The sequence below is a fragment of the Hyperolius riggenbachi genome, chromosome 9, assembly GCF_040937935.1.
Source record: "Hyperolius riggenbachi isolate aHypRig1 chromosome 9, aHypRig1.pri, whole genome shotgun sequence".
NCBI classification, from domain to species: domain Eukaryota; kingdom Metazoa; phylum Chordata; class Amphibia; order Anura; family Hyperoliidae; genus Hyperolius; species Hyperolius riggenbachi.
This window is the reverse complement of record NC_090654.1, coordinates 230,890,227-230,908,206: the sequence shown is the minus strand read 5'-3', so window position 1 is coordinate 230,908,206 and position 17,980 is coordinate 230,890,227. Positions and strand designations below refer to the sequence as shown.

General features: G+C 43.2%; 1 protein-coding gene across 2 annotated transcripts in view; it reads left to right on the top strand.

Annotated features, from left to right (window-relative positions):
- The window catches only part of UBR1 (ubiquitin protein ligase E3 component n-recognin 1), a 171,566-nt gene that overhangs the window by 87,607 nt on the left and 65,979 nt on the right, over nt 1-17,980 (top strand). Inside the window, exons 14-23 of one of the 2 annotated variants that reach the window (XM_068254145.1) lie at nt 61-189; nt 2,620-2,800; nt 4,293-4,354; nt 6,969-7,079; nt 7,348-7,413; nt 7,941-8,045; nt 10,970-11,033; nt 13,535-13,659; nt 15,981-16,033; nt 16,384-16,486. In XM_068254145.1, coding sequence (XP_068110246.1) covers nt 61-189; nt 2,620-2,800; nt 4,293-4,354; nt 6,969-7,079; nt 7,348-7,413; nt 7,941-8,045; nt 10,970-11,033; nt 13,535-13,659; nt 15,981-16,033; nt 16,384-16,486 — 999 coding nt within the window. The remainder of the gene's footprint in view (nt 1-60; nt 190-2,619; nt 2,801-4,292; nt 4,355-6,968; nt 7,080-7,347; nt 7,414-7,940; nt 8,046-10,969; nt 11,034-13,534; nt 13,660-15,980; nt 16,034-16,383; nt 16,487-17,980) is intronic. The other variant, XM_068254146.1, reaches the window with a different exon arrangement.

Below are 17,980 nucleotides of genomic sequence, written 5' to 3'. Positions count from 1 at the left end.
AGATCGTGGCGAGACTTCATTAATGTGTGTTTGCTTTTTTTTCCCTTCTTGCTTGTGCAGGACATGGAAGCCACACCTCGAATGTTAGGACAACACATTGAGATAGAAACTGATTGGGAGACTGCAATAGCTATGCAGATGCAGCTGAAAAACATCTTGCTGCTACTTCAAGAGTGGCTTGTCAGCAATGTAAGACTGCTTTCTGAACTTGACCAATGTATTTCCGAAGCATTGCAGATCTTTGTGTTACTTATCATTTCATTGGTATGTACCCCTTTTGAAAGCTTCTGCTCACAGAGTACTCCCTGAGATGATCTCAAGTACCCCTAAAAGGAAACCCTAGACGGCGTGTAATGCAAAATTTATACTTACCTGGGACTTTCTGTAGCTCCATGTAAGCCGTGGGCTCCCACACCATCCTCCCAGTCTACTCTGTTGTCCCGTTCTCTGCTCCAATGTACTGGTCAGTCACACTCCACTGTGCATGTGCGGCCCAACCACATGCCGGCTGTCATGGCCAGGAGCGTTCTCATGTGTGCATTAGTACTGTGCAGGTGCAGAATGCTGCTACGATGGGAGCACACGCGGCTGGGCCACGTATGCGCAGTGGAGCACAACTGGAAATTTTTTTGGGGTGGAGAACGGGACAACAGAGCGTTCAGGCAGGATGGCGAAGGAGTCCAAGGCCTGCATAGGGCTATAAGAAGCCACAGACGTTGTGCATTACATACAGCTGTCCGGATCACACCCTGCACCTGCTGCCATCCACCTCGCCTTCATGGTAGGACTGTATTGTTCTTTTCTACTGGTTTGCTGTATGCACACACCTGAACACAGTCTACGTTGCATTAAAACGGGATTAAGTTCACCACAGTGCCAGACTTTTTTCCTTCTATATGATGTATATGCACCATTGTGTGTTCTCAGTTTCCCCCCCCCCCCCCCATCCCCCCAGAGGATTAGCACAGCAGGTGGAACTAATCATCTCCATCCACTCTCCAAATCTAGAGACATCCTCTGTAGCGGGAGATTCTCCCCCTAGCATCTGAGAGTCAGACATTAGGAGCTCTAGAATCTGATTCATTCTCAGACACTAGGAGGAGATGCCTGGAAGAGAAGGTGTCTGCAGAATCTGGAGACCGCAGAATAGATCTGGGGGATGTGCCACAGATCTTTGGGGCTAGCAGCGCCCCTGCTGTCCATATGAGAATGTACCAGTTGAAAGGATCCGCACCGTCTAAAAATGTAGAAATTTATTTAAAGCTCTTTAAAACATCATAGGCAAAAATCTGAATGCGTCCCGGATCACCATTGACGCACAGCGTTTCGGATATAATCCTTCCTCAGAACCAGGTCAGTGTGTACTGGAACCATTCTGAGGAAGGATTCTATCCGAAACGCTGTGCGTCAATGGTGATCCGGGACGCATTCAGATTTTTGCCTATGATGTTTTAAAGAGCTTTAAATAAATTTCTACATTTTTAGACGGTGCGGATCCTTTCAACTGATATGTATGGTCCCTGTGACTCCAGGGGTGATCACAGCACGTCATAATATTCCATCGGTGCGGATGTAATTATACGACTTCATATGAGAATGTACAGCAGAACAAGAAACACTAGGATGTACATATAAGAATAGCACTTGGGAATTTAAGCACACGGTAAAGCCAAAAAAATGTTGTGTGCTTGGATGTATGGAAAATTGGTAATGTTGCTTTTTGATCAAGCCCAAGAATATTCAATCTAGGTCGAGATGATAGTGCAAAATCTATCTATTCCATATTGTGAATTATTTGTATAACCCTTTCTGTTACGAAGCGCTCTTTAGAGCAGAGTTCCCCAACCCTGTCCTCAAGACCCACCAACAGTACATGTTTAGCAGAAAACCACAAACATTCACAGGTGAGGTAATCAGTGTCTCAGCAGAGCTGATTATCTACCCCTGTGGATTTCCACAAAACATTCACTGTTGGTGGGCTTTGAGGACAGGGTTGGGGAACACTGCTTTAAAGGACAACTGGAGCGAGAGGCATATGGAGGCTAATATTTACTACTTTTTAAACAAAACCAGTTGCTTGGCAGCCCTGATAATCTATTGGACTGCAGAAGTGGAATCACACCAGATACAATGTCAGAAACACCATATCTGCTGCATACTTGCTCAGGGTCTATGGCTAAAAGTGTTAGAGTGCATGCACACAACCAGGAGCTGATCCTCTTTGAGCAACATCGCAGGGCCTGGCTGCACACATGCGTGTCAGCTGTGCAGCTGACGACACCCTGTGTTGCTATGCAAGGGGATGATGGTGGGAGGATGAGCAGCGCATCTGTGATGTCACGTGGCAGGTGGGAGAGCAGTAAGAACAATGGAATTGGCATAGCTGGGGTTGAGTAAATCCGTCTGTGGGATCGCTTGCAGGTGGGGCGTTGGGGGATCATCTGGTGCCGTGCACACGCCTAATTGCCTGATTGTCGGCTGAGGTGGTCCTTATCAGCCATCCGAGCCAACTTAAGTCAGGCGTGTGTATGAGGTTTTAGCTTTTCACACCGCTACTTTTTCTCTCCCTTGAGTACTGGTAGTTATTCTAGGCAATTGCCACTTATCTATTTCCTACAGGAAAACCTACTGTTCAAGGCCTACAAAGAATGTTACCGATGGATCCTCCAGTGTATTAAACCGGTCACCTCCCTACACAAGGTCCGCATAGAGATATATGGCCATACCTGTGAAACCTATCCATTTGTAGTCTCCAAAGATCCTGTCAGTATATATCTGCCCCTCTCCCGGATGTTGGCTGGTGAGTGTTGTGTTTCTTATAGAAAACTTTGCCTTAGTGATTTGTTTCAGTTCTAGACGTCTATGGGGGGAAACAACTGGGCTCCGGCTTTTGCCAGCGGCCGAACTACCTTAACTTTTTTGTGCTAATTTGAGCTCCGGCTATTGCAAGTGCCCAAATAAGTCACTGAGAGCCGCTATAGCCCTAATTTGCATTACGGCCTATGGCACCACCAAAATCGGCACAGCCTCACCTAAATTAGCCATCTCCTGCTATAAGGATTATGCTGATTTTACATGGTTGGCGGTTGGGTACGGTTGTACCACAACTATCACTGCAAAGCAATATCCAAACAGCTTGGGTGATATTTTGTATCAAGAGAAAATTAAAGTGTGGCACTTCCCCTTTAAGTGTATCATCAACCTCGTGAGAAAGTTTCTGATGTTGGCAAATATACTTCCAGCAGCCTGCTCTCTATTCCACTACATGTTAGACGTGTGCTCCGCTGTTGAATGGAATAAGAAAGTATGCAAATCTTGTAGCAGAACGCGAAAGGAGAGCGTGCACCTTCCGTCCATATCATTCGATTTATTGCATCTTAGACATTGGTTATTTTATTTTTGCCAAAATATATGCATTTGTTTTATCGAGCATACGGCAGTGATCTTTACTATTTGTACCTTAATGTGGGCACTAGCGCACTCTACTGAGTGTTATATCCAGTACACACATGAACCAATGACTTGCTGGCTTTTTTTAGTCAGGCGCGTTCGGTTGGTCGCACGTGTGGTGCGCCATGCGTTCCAATGTACGCTTGGAAAACTTGTTACTATGCTACCATTTGGTCTCGTGTATTGATCCTTGCCGGCTTCCGTCCAGCGTCACTTGTATGACATCTGCCCTCCAGAGATACTGAACTCCAATCACAAGAGGCGACGTGACATCACAGAGAGAGGCGGAGTAATCCGCACTCATACTGTGAACGTGCACGGCCTCTTTTCAGTGGAACGCAGCGTGACCAAGCGTCAGGTTGGACACGAAATGGCCGTCGCTAGGCCCGCCTTCGTCCCTCACTCCCACCTCCATCTATAGCAGCCTGCACAGCTACAATCAAGGTATTTACATGTTGGTTGTATAACTCTAATTGCCATGTTGTTTCATGAACACTTGCAATAAACCGAATGATATGGACAGAAGGTGCACGCTCTTCTTTTGCTTTTTGCTTGGGTGATATTGCCTGCTAACCTTATTGGGAAGAGGTGGGAGGAAAGAATCTGGGAACTGTAAATGTGAGCAGCTTTGAAAATTCAGTGTTTTAGATGGCTCATTCCCCAAATAAGCCACTCTCTCATGACCGCAGAGCCATGTGCATGTGTATTGCCCTGCTAAATTGGGCTAGAATATTGGTTCACTGAAAAATCTTGGATGCTGCTACTTAATCTAAATTTTCTGCTTCAATGAACCATACATTAAGTTATGTCAACCACCTGTTTTTATGTCCTCTCCCTTTTAGGTCTGCATGCACGTATGAGTAGAACTGGTATCCTTCCAAAGCTGCATGAACATATGCCCCTTGTGAGTAGCCATGCTCTGTCATTCCTTCCAACTTGACTTGGAAGTTTTGAGTTTTATAGGCAACCTTATATTTGGGATTTATCTCTTTAAAAAGAGGAACCAAAGTTATAGGTGGCGGTTCAATGCGAGCCTGAAGTGAAAGTAATTTAAAGTGGCGCTGAACTCTTGCACAGGACAGAAGGAAAACCTAGAGAAATGCACCCTGTATGTATTTAGAGAGTTTGACCTGTTTATTTCCCCCATCATTTGAGTCTAACCGCAAGTTGTAATTTGATCTCTCACTGTGTCACATGACTGCCACGGCAGAGATAAGCTCATTTGAATGCACAGGCTGTTAACAATATGTCTGCTTCCATGAATCAGGAAGTTAGAAACAGTGCAGATTTATTTTAGTATTTGTATCTTCTGTAACAAAGAAATGTTAGGTTATTATGCTGTTGCGTGTGTTTTAGAGCAGAGAGGACGTTCTCAGTTCAGGTCCACTTTAAATTGCTGCTGCATTGCGGTCGCATTTGCTTGACTTATGTTTTGATTTTTCTTTTGGCTACATGCATGCTTATTGCTGTTGTGCGAGAGTCAGAACACCTGATGTTATTCTGGCTTAGTGACTCGGGAAGGATTTCACGGCAAAGGATCAGCACCAGAGCCAGGCAGATCATTTTTTTTTTTTTTAAAGGATCATCGGTAATTGCACCTTCTATATGCTTTCTCGGATTCCTGTCAGAAATCTCATCTTGTGATTGTAAAGTTGCTGCACACGTGCTGCAGTGTGACAAATACACAAACAAAAAACTCAAAACAACATTTTTACTGAGACGTTGTTGCAGATTTGTATCAAGCAGTTTTAACTGATAACACTCTTAAGTTACCCTTACATCAAGCGATGATAGGCAGATTCTACCAAGAGACAGACCTCTCTCTGATCGAATTTGATTAGAGAGAGATCTGTCGGCTTTCCATACACCCCAGGCTAATTTGTGATTGAATTGGCAGCATCCACCACTGCCCCCCTAGTGTATAAATGGGCCCCGTGTGTGGATTTATACGTTACCTGTCCTATGTCGCCCACTGCATGGTTTAGAGGGAACAGCGGCGGGGGTTTCTTCGCTCGTCCCGTTATCGCTCGCCATTACCGCTTCGCACGCAATCAACCACGACAGCCCAACCTCTAACAGAATGTCTGATCGATGCATGCCACCATTTTCGGCATGAAATTGCTTGCATCATCGATCAGGCGTGCACTTGGCGGCACTGATTTTTATCCGATTCGATAATTATTGAATTGGATGGTTAATTGGCCGCCAAGTCGAGTAGTGTATGGCCACCTTTACAGTTGACTGCACATACTCCACAATGAGATTATGAGGCACTTGTAACTCCAAATATCTTTGTATCTTCCAAGTAGAAGATTCAGGGTAGAGAGGAGGAGTTAAAAGCTCTGGCCACTAGATTGTAAAACAAATTTGTGTGATTGCCGAGCCTGATTAAGCGGGGCAGAAGCCACTACCACCTCAGTAGACAACTCAAAATGTCACTGCACCTTGATTACACAGAGGTGCCTGGCTCTTCTACTGACCACATATGCTATTGCTCCGTTGTTATTGCCTGATGAAGCGGGATCAAACCTGTGAAACGCGTTGCGTATTTGGAGTTCATAAATAAAATATATTGACGGTCTTTACTACAGTCGTTGTCTACTTGGAGGTGGTAAGTCCACCACTACCTCCGCTATTTACCAAGAATTTGGTTTTTAAGCGCATTTAGCTTCCTTTTATCCTCTTGGCGTCTCTGTTCTCCTGCATAATATTGATTACATGAATGCCTCTGATGATGGCCCTTTCTTACTTTGCTTTAGGTTTTCGCATTTGTCTTGACATCCTCTTGATGTCTTCAAAGATGGGGAATGTATTTCCAAGTTGTATTCTGTGATGTCTATGTGATTTGACTTACAGTAAACTTGAGGCGAGTCGTGATATGGAGGCTGCCATATTTATTTCCTTTTAAACAATACCAGTGGCCTGGCAGCACTGCTGATCTTTTTGGCTGCAGTAGTGTCTGAATCACACCAGAAGCAAGCATGCAGCTAATTTGGTCAGTTCTGACAATATGGTCAGAAACACCTGATCTGTGTACGTTTTCAGGGTCTATGGATGAAAGTATTAGAGGCAGAGGATCAGCAGGACTGCCTGGCAACTGGTATGGCTTAAAAGGAAACAAATATGGCAGCCTTCATATCCCTCTCGCCTCTGGTTTCCTTGAAGGCAAAAGTGCCTCCTTTCAGATGTGCAGGGTGAAATCTGCAGTCACATTGCCGCCTTTGATTGCAGGGATGGCTTTTTACTTCCCCTTTGCATTAGAAAAGATTTACATTGGCTAATATTTCAAGACCGGTAATATAAAAACTGCAGCAAAAGTGGTCTCAGAGCCAAGCAGTCAGCGTTTACCTGATGAATAAAACAAGGATTCTGATTGGTTGCTAGTCATCTACCTTTTCTAGCTCATGTCATCACTACAGAGCTTTGCCTCTCCTATGAACACTCTGATAATTACTATTAATATGTCACCTCTGTTGTGCTTTTTTTTTTTTTTTTTTGTTACGGTTCTGGTTATTCAGAATGAATATAGGATTGAACTTCTTATTGAAAGTCCTTTAAGATGTCTGGTGCTTCTGGGACAAGTGGCAGCAGAAATGTGGCGGAGAAACGGCCTCACCTTCGTTAGCCAGGTAACCATTAGCATTTATTTAAAAGTTGGACAAAGCTGTATTGTTTTATAGCAGTAATGTTTTGCCTGTGTAGATGAGACCCCCCCCCCCCCCCCCCCCACCCCTGGGATATTTTAGGCCCACCCTCCTGTTACCTTTTATTCAACTCGTCCTACTGACGTGAACTGGGATTGAGAAGTAGTAGCATCTGCAATATTTTTTATTTTCTTGAGAAAATCTAAAAACGTCAACATCTTTGAGAAAATCCATTGGTGTCCCTTAATTTCAGGTTCACTACTACCATGATGTGAAGTGCAGGGAGCAGATGTACGACAAAGATATCGTCATGATGCAGGTATGAAAAGCACTTGGCATCACCTGTTGAGTATTGGAAATATAATGCATTTTTGTTGCTTATAAATCTGATAAAGCAGCAACACCCCATTTCTATATCAAGCTATATGTTTTTGTTTTTTGCCACTGTTCCACCAACCTCTGCAATATTCTATGTTACTCAATGTTACTCAAATATTGCAATTATTACAATCTATTAATACTCCTGCATGAACAAGAATTAGTCCACAAACTCCCATGGCAATTTCCTAAAGGACTAGAGATGGAATTGGCAGCCTTCGTATTCCTTCCACTGCCTTGAAGCAAGCCTGTGTATAAAATGTATCTAGATCCCTGCGAGGAGTATAGGGATTTTGCAGGGACGAAGATACTCGTCTTGGGGGAGAGGAAGTGGTTAAAGAGTACCGAGATGTCCTAAGAAGCTGTTACCATAGCAAAGTGAATTTAATGTCTGTTTCCTGATGATTTGATTATGATAAGCCTAATGATCATAAAGAATGTTGTGTAGTAACAGCTTGCTTTCTGCAGATTGGTGCTTCATACATGGATCCAAATATCTTCATGCTAATGATGATAGACAAATATGAGCTCAAGTACGCAGTTGGCACAATCTCAATACCCGCCACAGACATGGTAAGGCTTCCACACTTTTATCACCTTGGATAGAATGGGGAGGGTAGGATACATCTGAACATGTTGTCTGTTTCACTATTTAGGAATACACCATACAAACTTCATTGTACAAATGTTTCCACTTTTCATGTACTTTGAAAACAAAACAAATCTTTTCAATGTATTCTCAGCCTGTTGACACTTTTAGTAAAGGGAAACTCTATGGTGTATGGCCACTCTTACACTCACTTCCTGTTCTTTGTGACAATGTTATTAGGGAAACATTTAAACTCCTACTAAACGCCAAAATGAAAATTGAACAATGGCTAATGTTGACTTTCTAACTTGGCTCTGCCCTGCAATTCTCCCCACACCCCACTGTACTGCTTTATAGTGCGATGTGCCGTATTCTAACCCAGCCAGATTTGTTTGCTAGGGCATTTCTCTGGTGGTTGGTGACACCCTTGAGTAATGCCTGCTACACACAATGAAATATTTTGGGCAGATTTACTGCCACATCGATTATTCCCCAACAGGTCCCTTCTGATTTCCAATTGATTATCCATTCACTTTTATGGAAAATTGATTGGAAATCAGATCGGACATGTTGGAAATAATTGATCTGGCAGTAAATCTGCCAGAGAATCTCATCATGTGTACCGGGCATAATGCTAGGTACACACGATGAGATTTTTTTGGCAGATTTCCTGCCAGATCAATTATTCCTAACCTGTCTGATATGAATTCCGATCGATTTTCCATTCACCGAAATTATGGGATATTTCCACAAAAGGGACTGATGGCAGTATAAATCTACAGTTTATCTAGAAAATAAGTCCCCACTAAGGAGATTTACCTTCATTTCCTGTTATCAGTGACACTCAAGGGCAGCAGGGAGTGATTTTTTTTTTTTACTATTATTCGTACATGAATCCAGACAACCATAAAACCTGGCAATGGTTGTAACCCTACTTTACTCTCTCAAAATCCTCCTTCCCTCTCCTCACCCCTCCAAAATAAAAAAAATAAAACATAAATTGTGTCTGTGAGATAGACTTTGGCTGTTCTGTGGCTCTGTATTTGTGAGGCTAGTATCACAGAGGACATTGCATTGTGATGTGATGCCAAAGTCGCTACTTGATATTACAACGCAACAAAGAAGTGGTAACGTAGATTAACGCTGCATTACCGTCGCAATTAAGTAGCTACATTAAAGCATACAGGCAATGAAAAGCATACTTTCCTGTATTTGGTCACGTGTGCATTTAGAGGTAACTCACTGCAGCAGTGTGCTACCATAACGCTACACGTTACAATGCAACGCTAACGTCGTACTGTGAATGTCCCATAGGCTTATCATTGCAGTGTGGTAAGCTGTGTTTTAAAGACACTTTAAAGTCTCCTAACAATGAGGTTTTTACTTTAAAAACCTCTAACATAATTTCCCCTTCTAAAACGCTGCATCCCCGTGGCTGAAAACTCCATAAATCACCCCAAACTCCCTGGGGCACATCGCGGGGCTCCTTCCGCATGGAGGCAGAGCTTTTGGCTCCAGCTCTGCCTCTACACGCGTCCATCAGCGCAGATCGCCGCCTCTCCCTGCCCCTCTGTCTTCCTTCACTGAGAGGAGTGGGGAGAGGCAGCGATCCGCGCTGATTGATGCGCATGGAGGCAGAGCTACAGTGCTAAGCTCTGCCTCCTTAGGGCAGCAAAATCCATGACCCTCAAAGTCGTGGATTTTGCCGGGGAGTTGGAGGTGATTTATGGAGTTTTCAGCTGCGGGGATGCAGCATTTTTGGAGGGGCAATTATGCTAAAGAGGTTTTTCGGAGACTTCAGAGTCTCTTTACGTCTTAATAAGTGATTTACAAAAGTCCTAATACAAAATATCAAATTAAAGACTTGTTAAAGTAATTTTTGGCATGTTTATAGAAAAGGTGTTGTTTTTTTATTTTATTTTTTTGATTCAACTTGGAAACTTGAAGGTTGTACAGAATTTCAGTAATCCGTATACAAGCCTAGTATATAGATCATGTAGCCTACAGATTGTACTTGTTTTTTACTACAGTAGAAGCTCTGATATAATAAACTCAGTCCCCAGGTCCCAAGCATGGGCCTGTACAAATATACGGTGTTTGACCAATCCTGATCTAGTAAACTACTTGGCCAGGTCTCTTAGAATTTACTATAAAGGGATACTACCATGTAACATTTTTTCCTCCATTCCTATTTCCCATCCTACCTGGCCCAGTTACTCCTCCTCCATCCTTGGCTTCCTCCTGTTTTCACCCCGCATTTTTTTTCCCATTCCTCCCTCTCCCCCCCCCCCCCCCCCCCTCATTCTTCTCGAAACCATTTCTTCATATTCTAGCAACCCCTCCTTATTTTTCTTTTTCTTATGCATTTCTTGGGCCGATGTTCACCCATCTTCCCCAGATTAACTTTGTCATTAATCCAATTTGGGATCATAGAATCCAATCTGACCAATTGTGAATTAAATAATTTAAAATAATGGAAAGCAGTTTGGTGTAATATGGACATTGGTGTGTGAGTGGCCATGATCCTGGTTCCTGGAGAGCAACCAGCACCCGGAATCCCCATGGAGTCCTGAGTGTGGACATTCTACCCACCTGCATACAAAGCTGTTTTTTTTTCCAGACAACCTGAGTTTGTGTTTGTGACTTTCTTTCTTCATACCCTGGTTTCATCCAACATACTATACTAAAGTAGTTTTGTGTTTGAGGTCGCTGGCCTATTGCCCTGATTTAATTTTTGCTGTTAAAATATAACCCATGACTCACAAATTTTGACCAGTATATAAATAAATGAACTATATGTTGTTGTTTTTTTTGTTTTTGTTTTTTTTTTGGGGGGGGGGGGGGGGGGGGGGGAGAATTAGCATTCTGTAGGACAGATGACCTAATATTCATTTTCTTTTTATTTTAGGATTTGGTGAAGCAAGTAAACATCATCACTGAGGAGATGCTGCATGCGCTTATCTGTATAATTAGTTAGTATATTTTGTTACTGCCTTCGTTGTAATGTAGTACTAATATGTTTATCACAAAGGTAAAAAGTTATGTCTGCCGCTCCTAAAGACAGTCCGCACCGCTCATGTGTTCAATGTAGAGGATGGAGCCGCTCTCCAGATAGGACAAAGCAGGCAAAAGTAATCTAAAGAAGAGAAGTAGAGCGCTCCATAGGGTAAAACCAATAAGATTGTTTAATATGCGCATATAAAATTCTACTTACAAGGTAGAAGAGAAAATATCACATGTAGACAGCCTGATGTTGCTTATCTCCCTCCACTGGTGTGGGCACCGCCAGGCTGTAGCCAGCAGCGTCACGTTCGATCTCGGGGAAAGTCCTCTCACTGGTGGGGGGCGTGTCTACTGTCACAACGTGCCTCTAGCGTGATGACTTGTTTCGGCATCACTGCCTTCGTCAGATCAAGGTGATCCGACGAAGGCAGTGATGCCGATGATGCTTATCAGTCTGGCTTTATGTATATGGTCCTCCGGTGCCTGCCTGTATTGGGTTATACATTAGTGTCCCATAAAGGTCAGTAAAGATGGGTGCTTTTAAATCAACACTATAATGTGCCTTCTAACACTACTTTATATTTAATGTGAAAACATTCATTATGGCATCTCATGACTCTACGCCACCATCCTGCTATATAGAGTCAGTGTTCCTGTGTGTGGCTGCCATTTCCAAACTGGTCTGAATCGGCGGGGTGTGTTGGGGAAGCAATATGAATAAATGTTGGATAACTTTGCTCCATAACAAAAGTAAAAATCATTCACTATGTCCCCTTGTATACTAAGTCCCAATTATACTTAGAATTGGGCTGCATTTTTCTTATTTTCGCACTGTGAGGATTCAGAATCCAGGTATTCGTTTCTGTGCTGTTGGAATCCAGCAGACTCTCACTGAGAACTAACTAGTGGTCGTACAATACAATAACATTTGAGTCGGGAAAAACACACTTTACAAAGTGCATAGATGTCTCATAATAATACAGGGTTGCAGGCTGGACTGTTACAGAGTAAATAGTCAAGCATTTGTAAATGCTAGACTAATCAGGTGGCTTTTCAGTTTGGACGTAAATGCTTCCAGGGGTTGAGATGTCCTGATTTGGTAAGGCAGGGACTTTCAAAGTGTAGGGGCAGCATGACAGAAGGGTCTGTCTCGAAAGGTTTTGAGATGGGACTCTGGGGGTGATCAAGCTGTTAGATCGATATAAGACAACATAAATAATACCAAAATTATTTCCCATCAGTTTATCACTTTAAAGAAGACATCAGTAAATGCTTCCATACTGTCTCTCATTGGGCTTGCTTTGAGCAACAATTTGATAACAGATCTTAGAGGTTGGAGATAAATTTTAAGTCTCTAGTTTATTCTCCCAGATTTGTAATTGTTCATCAAGCTAAACAGGGGACTTTACCTTTACTCACCATTTTCATATTTGGTGCAACTGTAAAAAATGTCTTTGGAATAATTTCAGTCATGTTACCCCGGAGATCCCTCCAGCGGGGAGGGCAGTGACCCCGGAGATCCCTCCAGCGGGGAGGGCAGTGACCCCGGAGATCCCTCCAGCGGGGAGGGCAGTGACCCCGGAGATCCCTCCAGCAGAGGAAAGTTCCCCAGTTAGAGAGCAGCTAATCTATATGGCATCTCTTTGTACTGCTGAGGGGTTAACCTTTTGAGGCTATTACTGTAGCTATAGATTATTGTGGAGCAGTGGCGTACCTACCATAAGGCTGCAGGTGCTCACTGCACTGGGTGTAGCCATGGCCAGGGGTGCTGCTGTGGTGCTCAGTAACCATGTTCCTCCACCTCTGACCTTTTTTTTACATAGTTTGTGTGCCCTAGAGTATTGATTATTTATCCTGATCAGAGTAATTAACCAATAATGCAGGGCAGTCTGCTGTTTCAGAAGCCAGTAGCACTGACAACTTCTGCAGCACTGTATAGAGTACAGAGTTTCATAATGGTTAGCTCCATCCACATCCTGACGACTCCTTTTCCTCCCAAATCCCCTAAAATTTGCAGTAACACGCTCGGCGCCCCAACCTGTCAACCCTCCCATCAAAAAAAACATTGTTTTTTTTTTTGGGGGGGGGGGGGTGTTTGTAAATAATCAGCACCGGATGCTAAATTCCCTAGGTATGCCACTGTTTTGGAGCAATGCTAAGCACCAACTCTGACCATAAAAACTGTAATCTCTTACCAGCAGAGAGAGGAGGGGACTAAGATCAAGTTATCTGTGCTCACAGGGAAAGATTGGCTAATGACCCATTCCTTACTACCTTATGTGGGTGAGGGTGGGATAGGGGGAGGAGTCTGGCCAGCTTTCTATCCAGTATGGTCGCATTGTAATGTCAAAAGGAAATGGGACCCAAGGATGCAGCTAGCTTAATTTTATGTATATTGCAAAAAGTACAGACATGCCATACACAAAGCATGCAAATTTTCTTTAATATTCCTCTTTTTTCCATTTCACAGGTGAGCGATACGTGCCAGGTGTTGGCAATGTGACCAAAGAAGAATGCTTGACGAGAGAAATCATCCAACTACTGTGCATTGAACCCATGTCCCACAGTGCCCTTATCAAAGCTTTGCCAGACACAGTAGGTCTATAACATCTGTCAAATATTCTACCAGAAACATAGCTAAAGGTTACAAAATTAAGGCTTCCTGTCTTCAATCACCAGGCTTCTCACTGTGCATTTAAATGACAACCAAAAGATCAAAATATTTCAAGTTACCAAAACTCAAGTATTGAACCTTGTGTGTATGGTTAGCAGGCAGCAGCACTAAGGGTGCGTTTCCACTAACGCGAATTCGCATGCGTTCCCCGCATGCAAATTCGCATAACCAATAAAAGTGAATGAGCCTGTGTCCACTTGTCAGAAAAAGGGAACGTTTTTTCTTGTGCAGGAAAAATCTGCTCAGCAAAGCCATCCGAATTCGGACACCGCACACACGCATGCAATTCGCATACAATGTATTTAATAGGGAATTCGCATGGTGTTTTTTCATGCGAATTTTCATGCGAATTCGCATACGATTTCGCATGGAATCAATGAAAAAGCCCACAGCCACTGACATGGTTAAATTCGCACACAGCGTCATCCATGCGAAATCGTATGCGAATTCGCGGTAAAATTCGAATACAACCGCATGCGATTTCGCTCCTGCATGCGAATACGTCCGCTGAGAATCTGCGGCGATTTCCCACCGCACTAGTGGAAACGCACCCTAACTGTAATCTAGTTTTTATTCTGTCAATTGTGATTATGTCAATTAGATATTCTCTTTTAGCATGCATGGGCATATGCAGCAAACAGCCATAAACCCAATCAGTTTTTCAGATCCAATGCCAGGAAAATGATCAGGCCACAAGACAATGCTCAACTTCGGAGTGGTGTACCTATCCCCAAGTTCATTTCTGCAATACTCAGTCTTTCTGGATGCTCTTAATGCTGGGATTACACGGTATGTTTTTTGCGAAGAATCGTTCTGGTAGATGCCTTCAATGATAAAATTCCAACATGTCCGATGTTCCGCTCGATTCGTTTCTGCTCGATTTTCTTATAGAAGTCAACCGAAAAAAAATAAGAAAAAACGGGTGGATAAGAGAATCGAGCAGAAAATCGAATGGCTAATCGCGCGCCGAAAGCGAAAAACGTACGGTGTAATCCCAGCATTACAATCCGTCAGGTTACTGATCAGTTTCCAATTAGGCAAATTAAGTGAAACTTTCACCAGGCGCATTTTTTAGCATAACACAATTTTCTAGTAATTTCTGCCCCATCCTAATGTTTTGCTAACCTCAAATTCAAAATAAGCATACCTCTTTCATTTAACATGTAATATGTTGTCCTTGTACTATTGTCAAATGTATAAAAAAGAGGCATGGTGTGTAAGATGCAGAAAAGAACTGTCCTTTAACAGCTAAAACTAGAAGGGTGATGATGCTTTAGGGCTGGTTCACACGGACGCTTGGCGGCGTTTACTGCCAATCGTTCGGGACTTGTCGGCTAAACGCTCCCATTCAAGTGAATGAGAGCATTTGGCATTGCGCGATTACCGTCGATAGCGCAAACGCGGTGTTCCAATCCCGATTTAACGAGTTGTTTTAGCCGCCCCTAGAAGCTGCATGCGACGTCCAGGGTCGCCTAGCCGCAAAGGCTTCTTGTCACATTGCGAGGATAAGTGCCAATCGCGACAGGAAGCCAACGATCGCCGTACCGCCGCCCCAAACAAGACGTCACAGGGCGACGCAGCTTCTGGATGCCTGTCGTCCATATGAACCAGCCCTAAAGGAAGCCTGTAGTGGAAAAAGTGACCAATTTGGGTACTTTAACTTGGTAGAGGGATGCCTCTGTATAATCCAGATTCTTCTTCTGCCTTGCTTTTCTTCGATGTTCCTCCTCTGGATTCAGCCAAAAAACACTGGGGTTTTTTTTTCTCGTCCGCTCACGCTTGTGCAGTACCACATACCCACTCTGGCTTCAGTGGAAAAGGCCGACGCCGGCCGGGTCATGTGCATCTCTGCAGTAGCTGGTCCGTACTACTGTGTAGGCAGAGCGTGACCGTGCTTCGAGGGTCCCATCGCTGGATCATTCTGGTGGAGGAGGACTAATACTCCAGAGGCTTTCCCCTCCTGAGGCAAGTCTAAATTAATTGGAAGCAAACCTCACAGGTCTTTGCTTTACAAATGATTGTAAAGTGACAAGGCAGATGAGAATAGCAGTGGCAAATCTACTTATTAGAGAACCATCCCACTTATAAATGTATTGACCACTAAGGCTACATAGTCACACATTACAATGAATCCTCCCTTATTTAATATCCACAGAACTGTGTTTTCTTGTATACTTGCATCAGTTTTAATGTTGTACTATGCTATTCCTGTTATACTTTAACATATTATTAATTTTTAAAGGAAAACGAAAACATAAACGTGGAAGCCCTGATCAACAGAGTGGCCACTTTTAAGTAAGTGATGTGGTTTGTGCATGTTAAAGGCTTGGAACTCATTTTGTAAGGTGTAGTCGTACTAATCAGTAAATGAATTGCTTTGAAATTGAGCTGATATATGACCCATACCAACATGTATTAACATAACTTTATTTCATGGAATGCACTGCTGAATGTTTTGCTATTAGTGTATAGATGCCCAGCTACCATTATTTTGATATTAGATCTGTTCAGTTTCTCTATTCTCTATTCGTTAAAAAAAATCCAAAGCAAGAGGGGCAAAGTAGGAGAAATGTTTGAAATCCCAGAGATGCTAACTTCTGTAATATATTGAAATGTTCAGAGCGTATGTTTCTGTTCACACTCAGGAAACCATCATTATCTGGTCATGGAGTGTATGAACTGAAAGAGGAATACTTTGACAAATACAACCTTCTTTTTTACCATTATTCCAAGAGCCAGCGCAGCAAGGTAAAGAGCTAAGTATGCTTTTTTTTTTCCTCTATACTGTTACTGATTTACTACAAAAGAGCAATAAGAATTACTTGGCTTTTCCTAAAATTATTTATGCTCCCAACAGCATTCAACATTTAGTGTTACTGTTAGTGTACTTGTACTAAAAAGTAGAAAAGCTTAACTTAAATTGTTATAAGTCAGGCAACTTGGCGGCCAATCGACCATCTGATTTGATTATTATAATCGATTAAAATCGGTGCCACCGAGTGCATATCCGACTGACAAGTTTCGGGCCGAAATTGTTTGCATAAGTCGATCGCACATGCTGCAAGATGTTGGGCCCACTTGTTCGATAGGGTGCGAGGTGGTAACGGCGTGCAATTTTGGGACAGTCAATGAAGGCGACGAAATCCCTGGTTCTACCCCCTCCCCGTAATGTTAAACGTCCCCCCGGGGCCCAGTGCAAGTTATACATTACCTGTTCGTGGCCTCCGCTGCCTCCTGGATTCCTCCGTTCTGCATACATGCGCACTACACGTGGTTGCCTAGTAAGGGCGCACGTGTGTGAGGTCAGACATCACACACAGCCACGTTACTAGGCAACCACGTGGCATGCATGTATGGAGAATGGAGGAATCCTGGAAGCAGTGGAGGCCACGAACAGTTAATGTATCATTTGCACGGGGCCCCGGGAGGACATTTAAATTTAGGGAGTCAGCGTTGGGACGGCGAGGTGGCGGATGCGGCGTCACAAGGCCAATTCCGGATCGTTTTCAGCATGAAATGAATCGGAAATCTGCCTGCGGTGTATGGGCAGCTGACAAATGTCTCTCTGATCAGATTCGATAAGTGAGATTTGTCTCTTGATCGAATCTGCCATTAATGCTAGATGTAAGGCTACCTTAAATAGGAGCTGTCAGCCATACTATCTCAGAAAAAAAAACACCTATATAAGTAGATAAATGCTCTACTTAAATAACATATGTATTGCACTGTCCACGTTTTGATTATAGTGATTTTATTTTTTTTTTTTTTTTTTTTTTTTAAATAGTAAAAAAAGAGAAAATCCTTCTCTGGATTCTCCATTTTAACTGTCTATAATGAAACTAATCCTGATGTAATTTCCTCCCTTACTCTCTTCTGCCTGATTGTTTATGCATTGCCTGCCCTCCTCCCAGTCTTCAGGCACTCCCACCCAGCTTTGCAATAGAAGGCGAATTGTCTCGGCATGAGAAATCTTGGCCAATCAGAAAGGAACAGAGGCATGGGAGGGGGAAACAGGAGGGAAAGAGGCTTCAGCCAATCAGACTGCATTAGTTAAGTCTGAGGGGAAAGTAGAGCAGCAAAAAAGGACAACCCAGCATGCCCTGCAACCACCTTTGTGCGCCAGATGTACCAAATTAGAGTCAGGTAAACTGGGGAATGATCATTTATCAACAAGAAAAGTAATAGTTAATTTTAACTTTTGCATTGCCTGGTTAGCATCCTTATAACTTGTTTACCAGGTAA